This window comes from Ascaphus truei, chromosome 15 (assembly GCF_040206685.1).
Source record: "Ascaphus truei isolate aAscTru1 chromosome 15, aAscTru1.hap1, whole genome shotgun sequence".
In the NCBI taxonomy this organism is placed as follows: Eukaryota; Metazoa; Chordata; class Amphibia; order Anura; family Ascaphidae; genus Ascaphus; species Ascaphus truei.
In genome coordinates, this window is record NC_134497.1 from 22,271,269 (window position 1) to 22,288,002 (window position 16,734).

The following is a 16,734-nucleotide window of genomic DNA, read 5'->3' on the forward strand; positions in this document are numbered from 1 at the left end:
AGTGTGTGAGAGCGGGGAAGCTGCCCCAGACGCAGCCTGATAGATAACGTGGACTGGGGTAGGGTTGGGGACTGGGGGTGGGGGTAGAGACCTGCCCCTTCTTTCCATGATGCCAGGGGGAGGAGTTTGTGTGAGTTTGTGTGAGTTTGTGTGAGTTTGTGTGAGTTTGTGTGAGTTTGTGTGAGTTTGTGTGTCTGTGTGTCTGTGTGCTGTGGGGGGCGCAGATGGCGGAACTTTCCCTGATTGCAAAAACACCTATTTACTCCTCTGCTTCTAGCTAGCGGAGGCCTTAAAGTTGCAGCTGTGCTTTGCAGATCTGAGTAAGACAATTACAGCTCTAATTCTTTCATAATAAAGTATGAACCACCCATGTTCTGTTCTTTGTTTCTATAACTTACTGAATTTCAACACGGTGCAGGAGGGAGGGAAGCTTATTTCAGAGAGAGAGAGAGCAGAGCTAGGCGGGTGGGAGGCTCAGGGGAAATGTGAAGACGTACTTCATGGAACTGGTGGGTGGATGCGTGGAATAGCCTCCCAGCAGAGGTGGTAGGGGCTAACACAGTAAGGGAATCGCACACGCTTGGGGGTTGACCTAAAGAAATCCTAAATATAAGAAACGTGAAAATCTAATGGGGTCTCAGGTGTTGTAAGAGAATGGGCGGACACGGTGGGACACGCGGGTTCCTATCTCCTCTCCGTGCGTGGTTTAATGAAGCCAGTTTACATTGGTGTAGCCTGCCGTATTTGCGGCCTACCGGTGACCGCCATTAGTTTCCCTGCTGTTGGGCTGATTGCCTGCTCGTTCTTGCTCAGGAAAGTGGTGTCCTGCTCTTGTCCGTGACCCGTCTCGTGTCTCCCAAACACCTTTCAGATTCCCAGCCGCTGTCTCCGTTGTCCGTTCACGACCGTTACAGTTCTCCGGCTGCCGGCAGCGCCAAGAGGCGGCTATTCGGGGACGACAGCCCGAAGGAGCTGCTCGCAGAAAAAATCAACCGGGCGGAGGCGACCCGGATAAAAATTACACCGATCCTGGCATCTGAACGGCTGTGCCTGTCTCCGGACAAAACAATCCTGACCGTGGCCACAGCCACCGTGACGGGAGCCACCGGGCAGAGAGTGACCATCCCTGTGCACGGTAAACGTTCCCCCTTACACCACGTGTCCTGGATCCTGTGCCAGAGGGGGGGGGTGCTAAATAAGCACAGAGGGGTAACCCTTTGAGGGGGTGCAGTACTGCACAGCTACGCGCCCTCTAGCGTCCCATGCAATCACTGTCACTGCGGTGACATGAACCCCCGGGGAGTGCCCTTCCTCGCCCGCGTAGATCCCGCTCGGCGCTCCTTGCTGATGTGCCCAAGCTCCCCCCCTAGATAACGAACAAAAAGCTTCGTCGGGGTCTCCGGTAGCCACCTGTGTTAGGCAGGTGCTTAGCCCAGGCACTCGGGGGGGTTAAACCAGTAGGTGGCATATAACCTTTTGCTTAAGCGAAAAGCAGCCTTTTCTGTACTGTGTATATACTCTCTCGCACTCTGTATATATCACACACACACTCGCTCTCTCTCCTCCTTCTCTTGTGTTGTATTTTTGATCTGTATCTGCTAAATACACGCAGAGAGACCATCTCTGCAAATGTTGCAACAGGATGACTGGCCGCATAAACCCCTGCCTGAGAGAGAGCGTTCTCACATGCTCCTCTCCATTCCCTGGGTGTGCCTGTCCTCGTGGAAATGTCCCTTGACCTCATACATGACATTTGTAGCTTTTGTGAAGGTTTCTTGTTAACGTCTGAGGTGATTGATTTATTGTAAGGAAGCCAATAACCGAATCACTGTGCCAAAATGTGGTTTTCTTTTGACCTGCAATTCAACTGCCCTGGTAAAGCCGCCTTCATGTCGGCATCTCTGACGTGCTGAGCAGCCCAGATACGTTTATCCATTCACGCTGTGCATTTATTGGAGGAAGTTGTTCCCTTTGTTCTTTTTTCTTCTTATTATTATTATTTTGTCTCTCTGTAGGTATTGCTAATGAGAGTGGCGGGATCACTTACATACCGGTCTCGATGAAAGCCTCTCCGCAGTTGCAGAATGAGAACGGCGTCCAGGTCCCCCTCACTGCACAGGCCCTGATCAGCCCATCCCCAAAACGTCAGCCGGGCCGAGCGCACGAAGTGGGCCCCTCGTCCGCCAGCAAGCCCAAGAGGACGGGCTCCCTGGCTCTGTTTTTCAGGAAGGTGAGGGTCTCGGGGGGCTGGATATTGGAAATGCTGTACACTGTTCTGGGCCACTGCAGGACGGGTTAGTTGGTATTACCCATACCAACTCATAGTATCGGCTTTAATAAGCTGTCATCTTTTCATCTGGAAGGTTGGCAATACCCCTGCTCCCTCCCTATGGGCTCTTCGTTGAATCCTGTGGTTGGAGTGGTAATGTAAAGCCTTTAGATTCGGTAATTCCTATTAAAATCCTGGTCTTGTTGGCAAAGGGCGCCGATTTTCTTCAGCATACAGTAGGGTTCCACTTCCTGGCGATCCGCCAATACGGCGGTACTGTTTGACTGCGATGGGGGGGCCGCCGAGTCCCCGCATGGGCAGAAGGGGGGCCACCTAGTTTGCGCATGCATAAAAGGGTGCATTCTGGGACTGCGTAGGAAGTAGGAGAGACAGGAAATCGTTGGTGGACATTGCACCAAAAAAAAAAAAAAGCTAAGTGCACAAATGCGATTTTTGGTGGTTTCTGCTTTTCGGCGGGGGCCTGGAACCGAACCCGCCGAATGAGTGGGACCCTACTGTATATAGAATTAACCCCCCCAAAGTATCGCTCTTCCAAGTGGCCAGAAATAACATTGTAATCCTTTTTGTGGATCAATGTCTTGGAATTCTATGTACTGTTGCATCATAATCCTCAGCCAGCGACCACTGAACCTGTCACCGGTACACGTGACCTGTGGCGATGTCTGCACTGACTCGCACAGCAGCATGGAATGCTGGGAATTGTAGTTGCGGCCCTGTTACTTGAGCAGACCTAAGCAGTCTTACAGGATTTGTAGTTGGGACTTGTACAGTATAAGTGCTTATAAAAATTTGTATTACATCACCAACAATGTCCCCAACACTTTACAAAAGACAGAATACAGGTAAATACAGTAAGTGCATGAAACACACAAGCCCATGATGGGAAAAGAAGCCTCTGCCCCAGAGAGCTTACAATCTATGCAGTATATTGGAAGACCCATTCATTCAAAAGCTGTCTAGCTTTGACTTGAAGGGGGGGGAGGGCGGGGGTGTGTGTATCTATACATCTGTACTCGTTCTTACCCCTATAAATATAGCAATTGCTAGTCTACATACGTGAACGGCAGAGAACCACCGGCTATTCTGTACCGCACGCTTCCTACACCAGGGACCTGTTGTATATGGGGGTGAGTCTTCCATGTAACGGGTGTGTACCTCCCACAGGTGTATCACTTGGCGAGCGTCCGCCTGCGCGACTTGTGTGTCAAGCTGGACGTGTCCAACGACTTGAGGCGGAAGATCTGGACGTTGTTTGAATTCTCTCTGGTTCATTGCACGGATTTGATGAAAGATCGCCACTTGGATCAGCTTCTGCTCTGTGCTGTTTACATCATGGCGAAGGTGAGACTGTGTGTGTGTGTGTGTGTGTGTGTGTGTGTGTGTGTTTTGAGCATTTTATCTGTTGTGCTTTCGTAGCGAACAAACCGGCGCTAAACACAAATGCACAGAGGCCGTATTCAGTCTTTTTCGTATTCAGTCTTTTTCGTATTCAGTCTTTTTCGTATTCAGTCTTTTTCGTATTCAGTCTTTTTCGTATTCAGTCTTTTTCGTATTCAGTCTTTTTCGTATTCAGTCTTTTTCGTATTCAGTCCTTTTCGTATTCAGTCCTTTTCCTTGTTCTTTTCAACCTCTTGGTCTAATTTTCATTTTCCCTCCCTGTTTTTGTCCTTGCAGTTCTTGCTGTCTCTGTGTAGTAGAAGGGGTACAACTTTTCATCACGGGTTTAACCTACTGTTTAAACGTGTATACAACAAAAGGCAAAAATACATCCAATACATCCAATATGACAAATTATATACTTAAATACTCATCTGTCTCTCTTCTCATAAGTGAAGATAGACAGAAGTATTTAACTATATATAATGTGGCGGATTGGATGTAGCATTTGGGATTTTTGTCTTTTGTTGAATACATTTGGTCACAACCCCGTTAGCATTCCTTTTGACACGTGTTGTGTTCAGAGCTTGCGGGGATTGGGTGTTTAAAAGTGTAGTAGGAACAACCTGTGTGTGACCTGATGACACTAATGGGTTTCATAGTTTAAAAACTATAGGTGATTGTCTAAACAAAAAGACCATTTTATTTATTTAATTTTTTATGTAATTCTGGAAGATTCATTGAATGAGTACATCATTCTCTGTCTTGTTTAGTCCAGCTCCGTCCTTTCCGTAAAGTAAACATATCCTCATTGTTAAAGGAAAAGTCGGTTATCTAGTAATAACCTGCGGCACCTGAGGCTGTGACTGGTTGTGCGGCGCTACGTGGCGACGCACCGCGGCACATATCCCCAAGGTCACCCTTTCCCACGGTCCCTGCGCTGTGGTACATCCGGGTCCTGCTGCTGACGTACGCTTGTGATGACTCACAGCGCAGAAGTGCCCCAATGTACTTTCCGGAGCGATGGGCGTCTCAATATCTGTCTGGTCATTCATTTCTTTAATCTTCCGGTTAATGACGGCAGCGGAATCGCTTTATATTTATAATATGTTTTACCAGGAAATAATACATTGTTACCTCGCGTTTCCACGAATGTCCTGGGCACAGTTATTATAACAATACAAGGTTACCTTAAATAAACAGAGGTTATACATTATATTTATGGACCTTTGGGGAACATGATTATGGGCTTATGTAACCGTTACAGACTCTTAAAATGGGATACAGCTGAAGTCTTGAAATGACTTATCCTGGAGGTGGCTTTGAGAGTCTCTGGTAGGTTGTTCCCGGCGTGAGGTGCGCGGTAACAGGAGGTGCGACCGCATTCTTTGTTGAATCTTTGAATCGGTCCTATTCAGAAAGCACAGATTAGAATGTTCCGCCAATACACTGAGATCCATCCTTGGTTTCCATGGGAGGTGCGACTGGGATGTGACCTTCTCCGAGAACAAGCAATAAAATAAAAAGCCAAGGCTATTATAGTCTGGGTCACATGCATGAGAGCACCCCAAATAAACCATGTATCCGACAGGAGCTGCTGGGGGATTATTCAGCAAATTGTGTGACCACAAACTCACAATATTGTTGGCAAACTTAATTGCGGCAAAAGCTGCCGGTGCAGCCACCGATTCACCTGGTGTTATAGGTTACCTATTCTTACCGGGCTCCTCTGACATTTTCTTTGTGGTTATTAATCTTTAGGACAGGAGTCTGGCATCCTGTGGGGTCACTCGCCCCACAGGTAAACCGCATGCGCTTATTTATCCAGATTGCTTCCCAGGTTTAGGCCGGCCAGCCTGACCGTTTCACTGGACGATACGTATGCAGGTTTGTACCTGGAGGTGTAAGGTTGGTGGACGAGACTGCAAGGGGGAAGTTGTAACTCCGTATTCTCCGTGAAAGCCATTGCTGGGTAAGGAGGGAAAGGAAAAACCATATTGAAATAAATTATGGAAACGGATGACTGGTGGTTTTAATAACACCCCTCCCCCCCCCCCCCCTTTCCCCTGCCCTTCCCTTCCCCAACAGCCAAACTGGTGTGACTCATTTGCTGCTCTTTGGTGATGTTAAAGCTGCTATCGTTTCAATCTGAAGCTCAGCAGCCCTTTTATCCCCTGTACCCAATTTTCAAATGAAATGTCTGTCTATTGACTGTATAACCTCAGTCCATTTAATGTAACCATGTATTGTTATCACAACTCTGTGCCCAGGACATAGGTGAAAGCGAGCGGTAACTCTCACTGCATTACTTCCTGGTAACACATGTTATAAATAAATAAAACTGGTAAGGTTTTCAGAATATTCCGTCTTCAGAACCGGTGGCTCCGCCTTCGTCGGAGCCTCTAAGCCACTTGTGCTGAAGCAGGGATATCCTGAATACTTGACCGGTTGGGGGGGGGGGGGGGGGTTGAGGACTGGAGTGGAGCCCTCTTGTACTAGTTCATACTGGAGATGAGTTTAAGGCTGCGGCCATAGTGCGCGTGACACGGACAAAACCATTATGTGAAGCAGTGCGGCCGGATTTGGGGACAAATCGATTGGATTTTGTGCACGACGGCCGCGTCACGTGAGCGTTTGAACCAATGATGGCGAACCACTATGGTGACGTCACTGCCACGCCTCCCCATCGCCTCCCCATCGCACGCAGTCCACAGATCGCTCAGACGACGGGCGCACAGTATGTCCGCAGCCTGATGGCGATACTCCAGGCTTCGCTGTCAGAGTAAAGGAGTTTGTCACCTGAGGCTACAGAGCCTGAGCTGTGTCCTTTCTGTTTGCAAACCTGTTTATCAGCATATAGAGAGAAGGAGGAACCTTCATAAATATTGCATTCACTTTATTACTTACGTAATCGTTCTAAATATATTTAATTTTTTTCTAGGTCACAAAAGAGGAGAGACTGTTTCACGATATCATGAAATGTTATAGGAACCAACCCCAAGCAAACAGTCATGTGAGTAAAATGTGCAGTTTGTTAATCATGGTGGGGTCCTTTCCCTGACAAATAGCCCCCCCGAAAAAGGTCCGAACACTAAACACCCCACTGCTGGAAAACAGACGTGTTAACTCGGCTGAGACCGGACGATGAACCCCGACCCCCGGCAGCTTCATTGGCTGGACATAAGGTCATGCTGACCAGTCACCTCAGTTAAAGCTGCAGTTCAGGCACTATCCTGCATGTGTGTTTTTTTTTAATAAATCAGTTCTGTAGTAAGAAAAAATACTTTTAGCATTTTCTGTTTTTAAAAAAACAACTTTTAAAGACCAATTTTCTTGTATTCTATTTTAACAGCCATTTGCTAAGGCACAGCCCCTTCATGTCCTGTCACAAGCCCTGGCACACCCCTTTGTCAGCCCTGCCCTCCCTCTAGCACATGTCAGTGCAGGAGTGCTCATGAATATTCATGAGCTTCCACTGACAGACAAGCAGAATATAAACAGATCCCTTCACTAATTATGTCACCAAATTTCGACCTATCAATACATGGAGAACGAATTGACCGGCAGCTATACAGTTCTTTAGGTAATTAGAGATTGCCCACATAAAACTATTGAAGTAAAAAAATTTATGGAAAAAAAAAAAAAAAGACTGAACTGCAGCTTTAAGTGACCATAACTGACCATTCACAGATCTGCTGCATCTTTACAGCTCTCTCTCCAACCTAACTTGTAACGTGTCATACTCGTGCAAAGTATGGCTAAGACTGAACCTTTATGTGGCGCTAAGCAATAAGGACGTAAAAGGCTGGAAATATTTATACGTAAACGAAGGGGGGAAGGGGAGGCTCGTGCTACAGTCAAGGAACTCAGTGGTGCCGAGAACCGGGTATATCGAAGCAAAACTGAAGTCTTGTAAAGACTTGACAAAAAAAAGTGGCCCCTATAAACTAGCACTCGTACATATACGATGGCTGTGTAGTGATTATGTAAATAAAATATAACTTTTAATAGTTTTGAATAAAGATAAAATATTGGTGGACAAACTGATATCACCAGATATTTTGTCTCGTCTTTACAAGACTTCTGTTTTGCTTGAATATAATTATATATATTATAAGAAAAAAAATTATATTAACACGCTATAATCCTACTTCGATGTAAATGGTTTGGGGGCTACTTTCGAAATATGGAGTGTCACCGTTTTTCTTTATCCCTGGACAAAGCCGACCAAATGGGACGGTACAATGCAGCTAGCTTAAACTGTGCCCTGTAAAGGGAAAATGTTACGTGTCATTAGTTCACTTGGGCCCTAAATGTTTAACCGATGTTCAGATGTTCCTCATGGGTCAGGGAGTTGCATCTCCGCATCCCTCCCAGCATTGAAGGGTTCAAATGGATATCATTTAGCAGCCGGGTTCTGAGTCCGGCACCGATCCGTATATCCAGTACATAGGACTTGAACACTTCCCCCCCCCCCCCCTTATACTTCCGGCAGGTTTATAGAAGTGTTTTGTTGAAGATACCTCAAGGGGTAAATGAAACCAGCGCAAACCAAGATGTGGAGATGGAAGACTGCGGTAAGACAAGGAATTAAAAAAAAAAATGTGCGCCTCCCCTGCTGTTTACGTAGAAACATGGCATGGGACGGCCGATACGACCCCTGCGGGCCCCCCCGAGGCTGCCCACCCTCCTACCTGCTGAAACACTTCACACCCTGTTAGATCCTCGTCTTTATCATATTTAGGGGGTTTTGGGGCTTGGGGTGGGGGGGTTTTTAGGGTAGGGTTCACTTACCTTAGCAGCTGGCGGCGGAGTGAATGGCGGCAAAGCACCGCCGGCAGCGACCAAATGTCCTAGCCCGCTAGCCAGATGCGCCCCGGGGTCTCTCGGCGCAAGTTTCCCGGGGTCTCTCGGCGCAAGTTCCCCGGGGTCTCTCGGCGCCAGTTCCCTGCGCGGTGTTTTTTGTACCCGATAACGGCTTTTGATTTCTTTTTGGAAAGTGGGACTTTTCTGACTTGCTATTGCGTGTGTTTACCTCTCCCTGCGGCGCCTCTGTATTGGATCATGTCTGTGAGATTCTCCGGTACATTTGGTTAATGTTTTAATTTCCTTCTCAGAATCAAATGGCGACAGTCATCCATCCCAACCCAATTCTTCAGGCGGGAACGGTGAAAGATTGGAGAGGGGGGACCTTATTACATTTTATAATCACGTCTTTGTGGAACGGGTGAAATCATTTGCACTAAAATATGCCGTCAGCGCCCACGAGCATCTGGTACGTATGTATTTAGATATGTTCTGCTGTTTGCAATGAACGCAGTCCTAATCTGGCTATTTCTATATTAAACATCGGCCACAGGCGACAAGAGTGCCACGGCGAAAGGCCACGCTCGCATTGCACACTAACTTTCTCACGGTGTCTTTTTTAAAAGACAAAACAAAACTCGCTAGGAAAACACACTAACCCGTCGGAACAGGGAATTTCCCGTACAGCCGGGCTGGTATTGGGTAGGGGGGGCTGGTATTGGGTAGGGGGGGCGGGCTGTTATTGGGTAGGGGGGGCGGGCTGGTATTGGGTAGGGGGGGCTGGCTGGTATTGGGTAGGGGGGGCGGGCTGGTATTGGGTAGGGGCGGGCTGGTATTGGGTACAACCGGGCTGGTATTGGGTAGGGGCGGGCTGGTATTGGGTAGGGGGGCGGGCTGGTATTGGGTAGGAGGGGCGGGCTGGTATTGGGTAGGGGCGGGCTGGTATTGGGTAGGGGCAGGCTGGTATTGGGTAGGAGGGGCGGGCTGGTATTGGGTAGGAGGGGCGGGCTGGTATTGGGTAGGGGGGGCGGGCTGGTATTGGGTAGGGGGGGCGGGCTGGTATTGGGTAGGGGGGGGCGGGCTTTGGGTAGGGGCGGGCTGTTATTGGGTAGGGGCGGGCTGGTATTGGGTAGGAGGGGCGGGCTGGTATTGGGTAGGAGGGGCGGGCTGGTATTGGGTAGGAGGGGCTGGTATTGGGTAGGGGGGGCGGGCTGGTATTGGGTAGGGGGGGCGGGCTGGTATTGGGTACAACCGGGCTGGTATTGGGTAGGAGGGGCGGGCTGGTATTGGGTAGGGGGGGCTGGTATTGGGTAGGGGGGGCTGGTATTGGGTAGGGGGGGCGGGCTGGTATTGGGTAGGAGGGGCGGGCTGGTATTGGGTAGGGGGGCGGGCTGGTATTGGGTGGGGGGGCGGGCTGGTATTGGGTAGGGGGGCGGGCTGGTATTGGGTAGGGGCGGCTGGCTGGTATTGGGTAGGGGGGGCGGGCTGGTATTGGGTAGGGGGGGCGGGCTGGTATTGGGTAGAGGCGGGCTGGTATTGGGGGCCCTTCCCCTCTGTTTACCTCCCAGGAAGCACTAGTGCCGGGCAGGTGGTGGCAGCCCGTGTGGCAGGACCCTCCAGCACTAAAGGGGTTTAAAACAATATCCAACAACCTCTATTGTAAAAAAAGGTTTCATTGGCTTCCCTTAGAGGAGCATTCTTTGCTTGGCCCAACTTAATGGGGATTTCCAGAGCTGAACCTTGTTTATTTTAGCTTTGGTGGACACCAGAGTTCCTACGCTACCTACCAGGATGAATAGGTGTTTCCTGGTATTTAAATTCCTCTACCCCTTGCCCTTCCCACAACTGTAAGGAAAAGGGTTTTCACACATGGCTTCTCCATTTTGGCTTTGTTTTTGTTAAATCATGTCACAGTGTAATATGTCCTGTGTTGTTGTTCCTCTGAGGTTGTATTTACCTAATTTTAAGACCTGCTAAGGAACAGATGATTGTTGTTATGTCCTGATATGTACAACCATGGAATTCAAAGAGGGTGTACTTTCTTTTTCCCACCACTGTACATAATACTCCACTGTGGGGCGCTGTTAACACTGATCAACACTATTAATTGCAGACTCCTCATATCCAGACATTTTGGGTCTTTTTGTGTCTTTATGCACTGTACATCACTGTGGATTTCCACAGATGTGCAGTACTTGTGAGTTTGCCCATTTTGGTCATACAGGAAATACCTATCTAGCACTAGGATTAAATATTTAGTGCTTATTTATACCTGCATATTTTGAGATGTCTGGGTAGACTATATCTCCACTTGTAATTTACTCCAGAGCTGTTCAGCAATCTGGGTATTGTATACCATCGGTCTAGCTATTTTAGCTCACCTTGGATCTGATTACCTACCGGACCAGTTAATAGCAGATGTCCCCCACCCTCCTAGATTTAATGACCATGTTCATTTGTTGCCCTACGTTTTAATTTTAAATGGTAAGTATTAAGCACCTTCATTTATCGTGACACATACTTACCCATGGTGTGTGCGCTATTAGAGAGATACTCGGGATTTATTTTCCCTTCCCTTGTGTACATGATTAGGGACAATTTTTATTCATTTGGGGGCAATGGGAGAACGGGTAAAACATATTTTAATAAATTGAAATGCTTGGACACGCCTCCTGACACCTTTTTAGAGCAGCGATGAGCGCCTTTAAGTACTCAGAATGGGTATCCATCTCTCCCCTGTATTTTTTTTTCTTTTCATTTATTTGTAATATCTAGTGTATTGATGCTAAGAGAAACACATTTACTTTAATGACGGTTGTTGGGCGGAGACGGTGTGGACACATCAGAAGTAAACAATGGTATTTGCAGGTTAATTCCTGAAATGAAACAAGCGACAGAGAAGCCCAATGCTACATCCAATATGACCAAAATACACAGTAAAATATATATTCTCTTGAAAAGTGGTCATTTAGTTTAACCCTTTGGCCAAAGCATTGTAAGCCTGTCAGCCACGACAAGGCAGACCCTCTTTCTAGAGAATATATAAGTATTTTACTGTGTATTTTTGTCATGTTGGATGTAGCATTGGGCTTCTCTGTCTCTTGTTGTATACATTTGCCACGCTCAATAGCTCTCCTTTTTGACACTTATATACATTATATGTTTTTGGGGGGCTCAGGGGTTCCCACAAAGAGCTTGCTGGGGTTCTGTGTGTTGTTTAACTTATTTTAAGCTGTCTCAGCTGTTGGAGGTTAGTGGCTCCTCCTTCCCAGGCTTTAAGCCCCTCCCACTTCCCAATTCAGCAGTTCCTTTTCTTTTTACTGGATACAGATCCAATGTTGGTCTTTCTCCCTGCTAATAGAGGTAAATGAGAATTTTAATCCTAATAGAGGTATATTGGTATTTTATCTGGTAGTGTTAGGACCTGTGAACTGGATCTGCCTTGGAGGGGCTTACAATGCTTTGGCCAAAGGGTTAAACTAAAATACCCTTTTTCAAAAGAATATAGAAGTATTTTACTGTGTATTTTTGTCTTATTGGGCTTCTCTGTCGCTTGTATACAATTGCCACGTTCAATAGCTCTCCTTTTTGACATTTATATACATATATACTTTGTGGGGGCTCAGGGGTTCCCAAAAAGAGCTTGCTGGGGTTCTGTGTTTAATTCCTGAATGATCCTGTTCAGTTAACCGCTATGTTCTGTCTGCTGAATTGTTTTGTTTTCTCTTTGTATCTTGAAATTATGCTCACATGCAATAAGGACTGGTCCATTAAACATGTCGCTGCCATTCGTACACTGTGACCCTAGGTGGGACTGACCCCTTAAACCTGTCATTAGTACACTTTGACTCTAGATGGGACAGATCACTTTCATGAAAATGGTGTATTTCTCTTTAAGGTGGAAGCTCCCCCTCTTTCCCCGTTCCCCAGCATCAAACAACAAGCCGTGTCTCCCAGGCGAGTGTCTCAGCAGCACTCCATTTACGTGTCTCCACACAAGAACAACTCATCCCTGACTCCACGCTCTGCCCTGTCGTACAGGTTTAACGGAAGTCCTTCAAAAGTAAGTTCCCATAGAGCAACACACACACCCACACCATTCTTGACCGTCTGAACCTTTGGGGTAGCCGGGCCTTCAGTACACACCAGTGGGACCCGCTCATGTATTTTCAGAGCTCCAGAGAGAGGAAACGTGCAGCCGATAAATCCTCCCAGCGCGTACAGATACATGCGGACATCTTACAGCGAACTGGGAATAGCATGTGCACAAACAAACCTATCCACCCACAGCAACAAAACATTGATGGGATTCATATCATAAGCACAATATATACATAATTATATAATTATGCAGTGGGCCGGTTTTGTTTGTGTAAATGCTACTCCCAGTTCACTTTGAGGTGAGCTTGTAATAATAATAACTTTAGTTAATATAGCGCCTTTCTCCCAAAGGGGGACACATTTTACAATATAGTGCACGGTACGCAGCACACAGGAGTTTTTTTAGACAGTCTCTGCCCCGTAGAGCTTACAATCTATGTTTTGGTGCCTGAGGCACAAGGAGATAAAGTGACTTGCCCAAGGAGCTGACACCAGGAATCGAACCAGGCTCCCCTGCTTCACACTCGGGGTCATTGTTTACAGAGTCCGTGCCTTGACACGCTGAGCTGATCCTTCTCCCTGTACTTAATACACATGCGGAGTAAGAATTATTTGCGGTCACACCATATTTATGCGGTGGTATGAAGCACCTGAATATCATGTACAACTCTTGTCAACTGTTTCCAACCCCAATTTTAAAGAAAGCGCAGGCAGGGGGAGAGAAACGTGGTTTTAAACCAAATACACTTTCTTTTATAAAGGGTTTCTGCAGGTTTGCAAATACAATAACGTATTTGGACGCCACATTTGTGTATAATTAGCAGTAGCGCGTACCATCACACCGTGACTGCAATATGTCTTTATATTGCCATCGGGAAACGCAGTCAGCGAGGAGTACGTCCTCTCCCAATATCAGATGAGGAATTGCCATTTGATATAGTTATCACATGGTTGTGATCGGTATCACTGGAACTCTGTGTGGGGTTACCTCCGGCGGTCCGTATGTCCTGTGCTGCTTTCCTTCCAAACACTGATCAATGCCAACAGTGTGCGCAGCGCTTTACCACATTACAATGCAAAGTAAGTGGGGGATAACACAAAGCACAGGGAGACCCTGCCCCGAAGAGCTTACAATCCAAGTTGTTTAAATATCTTGACGCTTTATTATTTTGTACTTTTTTTTTTCTCTCCCTAGAGCTTGAAGGATATAAACCACATGATTAAGCAGGAGCAGCGCAGCAAGAAACGCGCCATTACCATAGACAGCGACACAGAGTCTCCAGCCAAGCGCCTGTGCCAGGAAAACGACGACGCGTTGCTGAAACGCCTTCAGGACGTTGTCAGTGAGCGGGCAAACCATTAGCCCAGGGGGTGTGCCTCCTATCCGCAATTCTATGTGGCGTCCACGTTGTATATTACTGTTCCATCGTTCTGTTTCATGGCTTCGGTTAACAGGTCGTGTAAAATCTCTGGTAATTCACCCCTCCCGCTGGCCGAGCATGGCTTAACACTTTCCCGTCCTCTGCGTAGCATTGAAAGCCTCCTTGGCAGTGACCGGGTTAAGCAGGGCTATAGCTGCACAAGCTAATGCCCAGCATGATATAATGTCGTGAATATACAGTCTGGGTGCCTGAGCAGGTTATCAATTCCCAGCTTCTGCTGAAATGCACCTTAAGGCCAAGTGCCTTTTCCCCTATGAAATATATGGGGTGCTGGTTCTAAGTTTCCCCGCTCCAAGATTGGAAGACAAAACAGCACCAGGATTATGATGGGAAATCCCCATGTATTTGCGTTGGATGCTTTTTGTTATCTATCAATGACTTGCAGCAGCATACAATGCGTTGTTAAGCTTTATTACCGGAAACATTAAATGTTTTACATATACAGTAACATAAGCGATTTAACAAGCATATAACTGTTAGGCCGTGTCCATGGCGTGTCCGTGCGCTGGAGTGATGTGTGCCCTGTTGGACACGTGACGTCACAGAGCTGATTCACTCTCATTCATTCTTTGTGCATCACGAGCGCCGACTCTTCTGGCCACTCGCGTGCTCTAAAGACCGCATCAGAGAGGTATGTCTATTTGATCGCTCTGGCGCGAGGTCGCAATAATCGTGGTAGCGGCCTTAGATTTGGGGAGATTAGGGACATGTTAAATGACTGTTCCCCGTGTCTCACATACTATTAATAACATAAAATATTGACAACTTTTATACCTAATACTTTTTTCAAACGTATTAACATGGTTTTATATTTCCAACTGTGCTGTGAGCAACTTTTGGCTCCAAGGTTAGGCAAGGTCACAGAATAGCTTTGTGCAAAGTTAGTGTAACCCCTTCCCTGCCAGAGAGGCCTGCAGTGCTATGCTGTTCAGTGCATTGCAGGCGCCTTCTTGCGTCGTTAATATGCAACGTCGCTGATGTGTATTGTTGTGCAATGTTTCAGTCTCTTCCAGCACAAAAGGATTTCATATGGGTATTTCAGGGGATAAAACCCGCTATGTGGAGGTGTCAGCAATGAAACTGTTGATCTTTTTTTCTAGAGCAAAATGCTTTTTCTTCTGATCAATTTTTTTTATTTACCTCTAATATTCTTACGCTTTCTCCTCCCAGCATTTTATGAATCGCCGTGTTTATACGTGTTAGAAAACTTTATGAATGTTTTAATGTTTGTTTTTCTTGTAGGGCCTGTGCTAACCAATGTTGTGTAGCATCTACACATTTTAAGGATTCTTAACGATTTTGAGTATTCTTGTACATAATGTTTTTATTTCCATGTTACTTGCGGCCTGAATTGTATGTTAGAACAGAGGCTAATTTTCACGTGCAGTCGTAATGGCGCCGTTTCCACCTCCGTGTTATAACTGGTCACTGTTATAATAGGTTTGTCCTGTGTATTGTGCGCACATTTGTATATATATAAAATAAAGTCTATATTGTCCCTTTTTTATTGCTTTTTTCCCCCAAGATCAAAACGGTAATTGTGCTGCATTACTGATCTGGTGCCTGCTAAACATTTATGTAGTTTGTGTGTGGGGCTATGATTGTTCCTGGGATCTGGCATTTCCTTTTCATACTCTTGCTCAGAGCACAAGAAGATAATGACTCACCAGGATCATAATTGTAATCACTTTAGCAGTTATTTGTATGTTTAACCCACCTCTGCGTATTAGCGGCGAATAAGATGTGGATATACTGATCACGTAATGTAGAGGAGGAGGAGTTTAGTGGTAAGAGCCTTTGATGTATGCGAGACTGGTTTGAAATCCAGTGTTGGGTCTTGTAACCTTCGGCAAGCACCTATATCTCCCTGGTATAGGTTCTATGTGCCATACATACTAAGCATTGCTTGTCCATAAAACACCTTCTGGCCCATTCAAGGGAACAGCACTGCTAACTTAATATGGTCCTATAAGTCACCAAATAATATACTGCTGCCAATTTAGGTGACAATCTCTGAGATCCCAATATAACCCATTTGCTTTTAGTATCCAGAGATATTGAAAATAATATAGGTGCCTGTATGTAATGTATTATTCATTTGTTTATAAAATATTTTACTAGGAAAAATAAATTTCCCCTCGTTCAGGTATGTGCTGCACACAGAATAATCTTGACGGCATTTTTATTGGTTACAAATCCTGTTTTAAATTAGGAAACAGCCAAAGTTTTGAAGGAATTCAGTCAGGAAGCGGATTGGGGAGATTTTGGGTAAGTGGTTCCCAGAAGTGGGATGATTGGCTACGAGAAGGAAGAGTGATTGGATTCTTTAGTGAACCTTGGATACTACACCATGGGATCAGCACTGAATACATAAATGTACAAATGAGAAAAAAAACACTTGTGTGCTCCTAGCAATTTCAGCATAAAAAACAGCTTCTTTAGTATACAAAAAAAAAAAGGCTTGCAAATCAATCAAAATAGCACTAAAAGGAAACAAACTAACAAGGAATACAAAGGAGAGTAGGTAAACAGACACGCTGGACCAAAAAGTAGGAGCCCAGTGCCCCTTCCTCAGGCTCTTATGTATATTAAAGCTTTGGGGGGAGGGCTGAAATTGATAAGAACATAAGAGGTTTTTTTTTCTCTGTTATAAATGTTTTCTTCAGTGCTAATCCTATGGTGTAGTATCCCACCTCTGGAACCATTTAGCAGAGTCCC

General features: G+C 46.2%; 1 protein-coding gene across 2 annotated transcripts in view; it reads left to right on the forward strand.

Annotated features, from left to right (window-relative positions):
- Window positions 1–15,512, forward strand: part of RBL1 (RB transcriptional corepressor like 1) — a 39,589-nt gene extending 24,077 nt beyond the window's left edge. For both annotated transcript variants that reach the window (XM_075571935.1, XM_075571936.1), the window contains 8 exons: window positions 872–1,135; window positions 2,016–2,230; window positions 3,455–3,631; window positions 6,609–6,680; window positions 8,163–8,244; window positions 8,785–8,942; window positions 12,372–12,536; window positions 13,770–15,512. In XM_075571935.1, coding sequence (XP_075428050.1) covers window positions 872–1,135; window positions 2,016–2,230; window positions 3,455–3,631; window positions 6,609–6,680; window positions 8,163–8,244; window positions 8,785–8,942; window positions 12,372–12,536; window positions 13,770–13,937 — 1,301 coding nt within the window. In that variant the 3' untranslated portion in view covers window positions 13,938–15,512. The remainder of the gene's footprint in view (window positions 1–871; window positions 1,136–2,015; window positions 2,231–3,454; window positions 3,632–6,608; window positions 6,681–8,162; window positions 8,245–8,784; window positions 8,943–12,371; window positions 12,537–13,769) is intronic.
- Window positions 15,513–16,734: the final 1,222 nt, after the last annotated feature.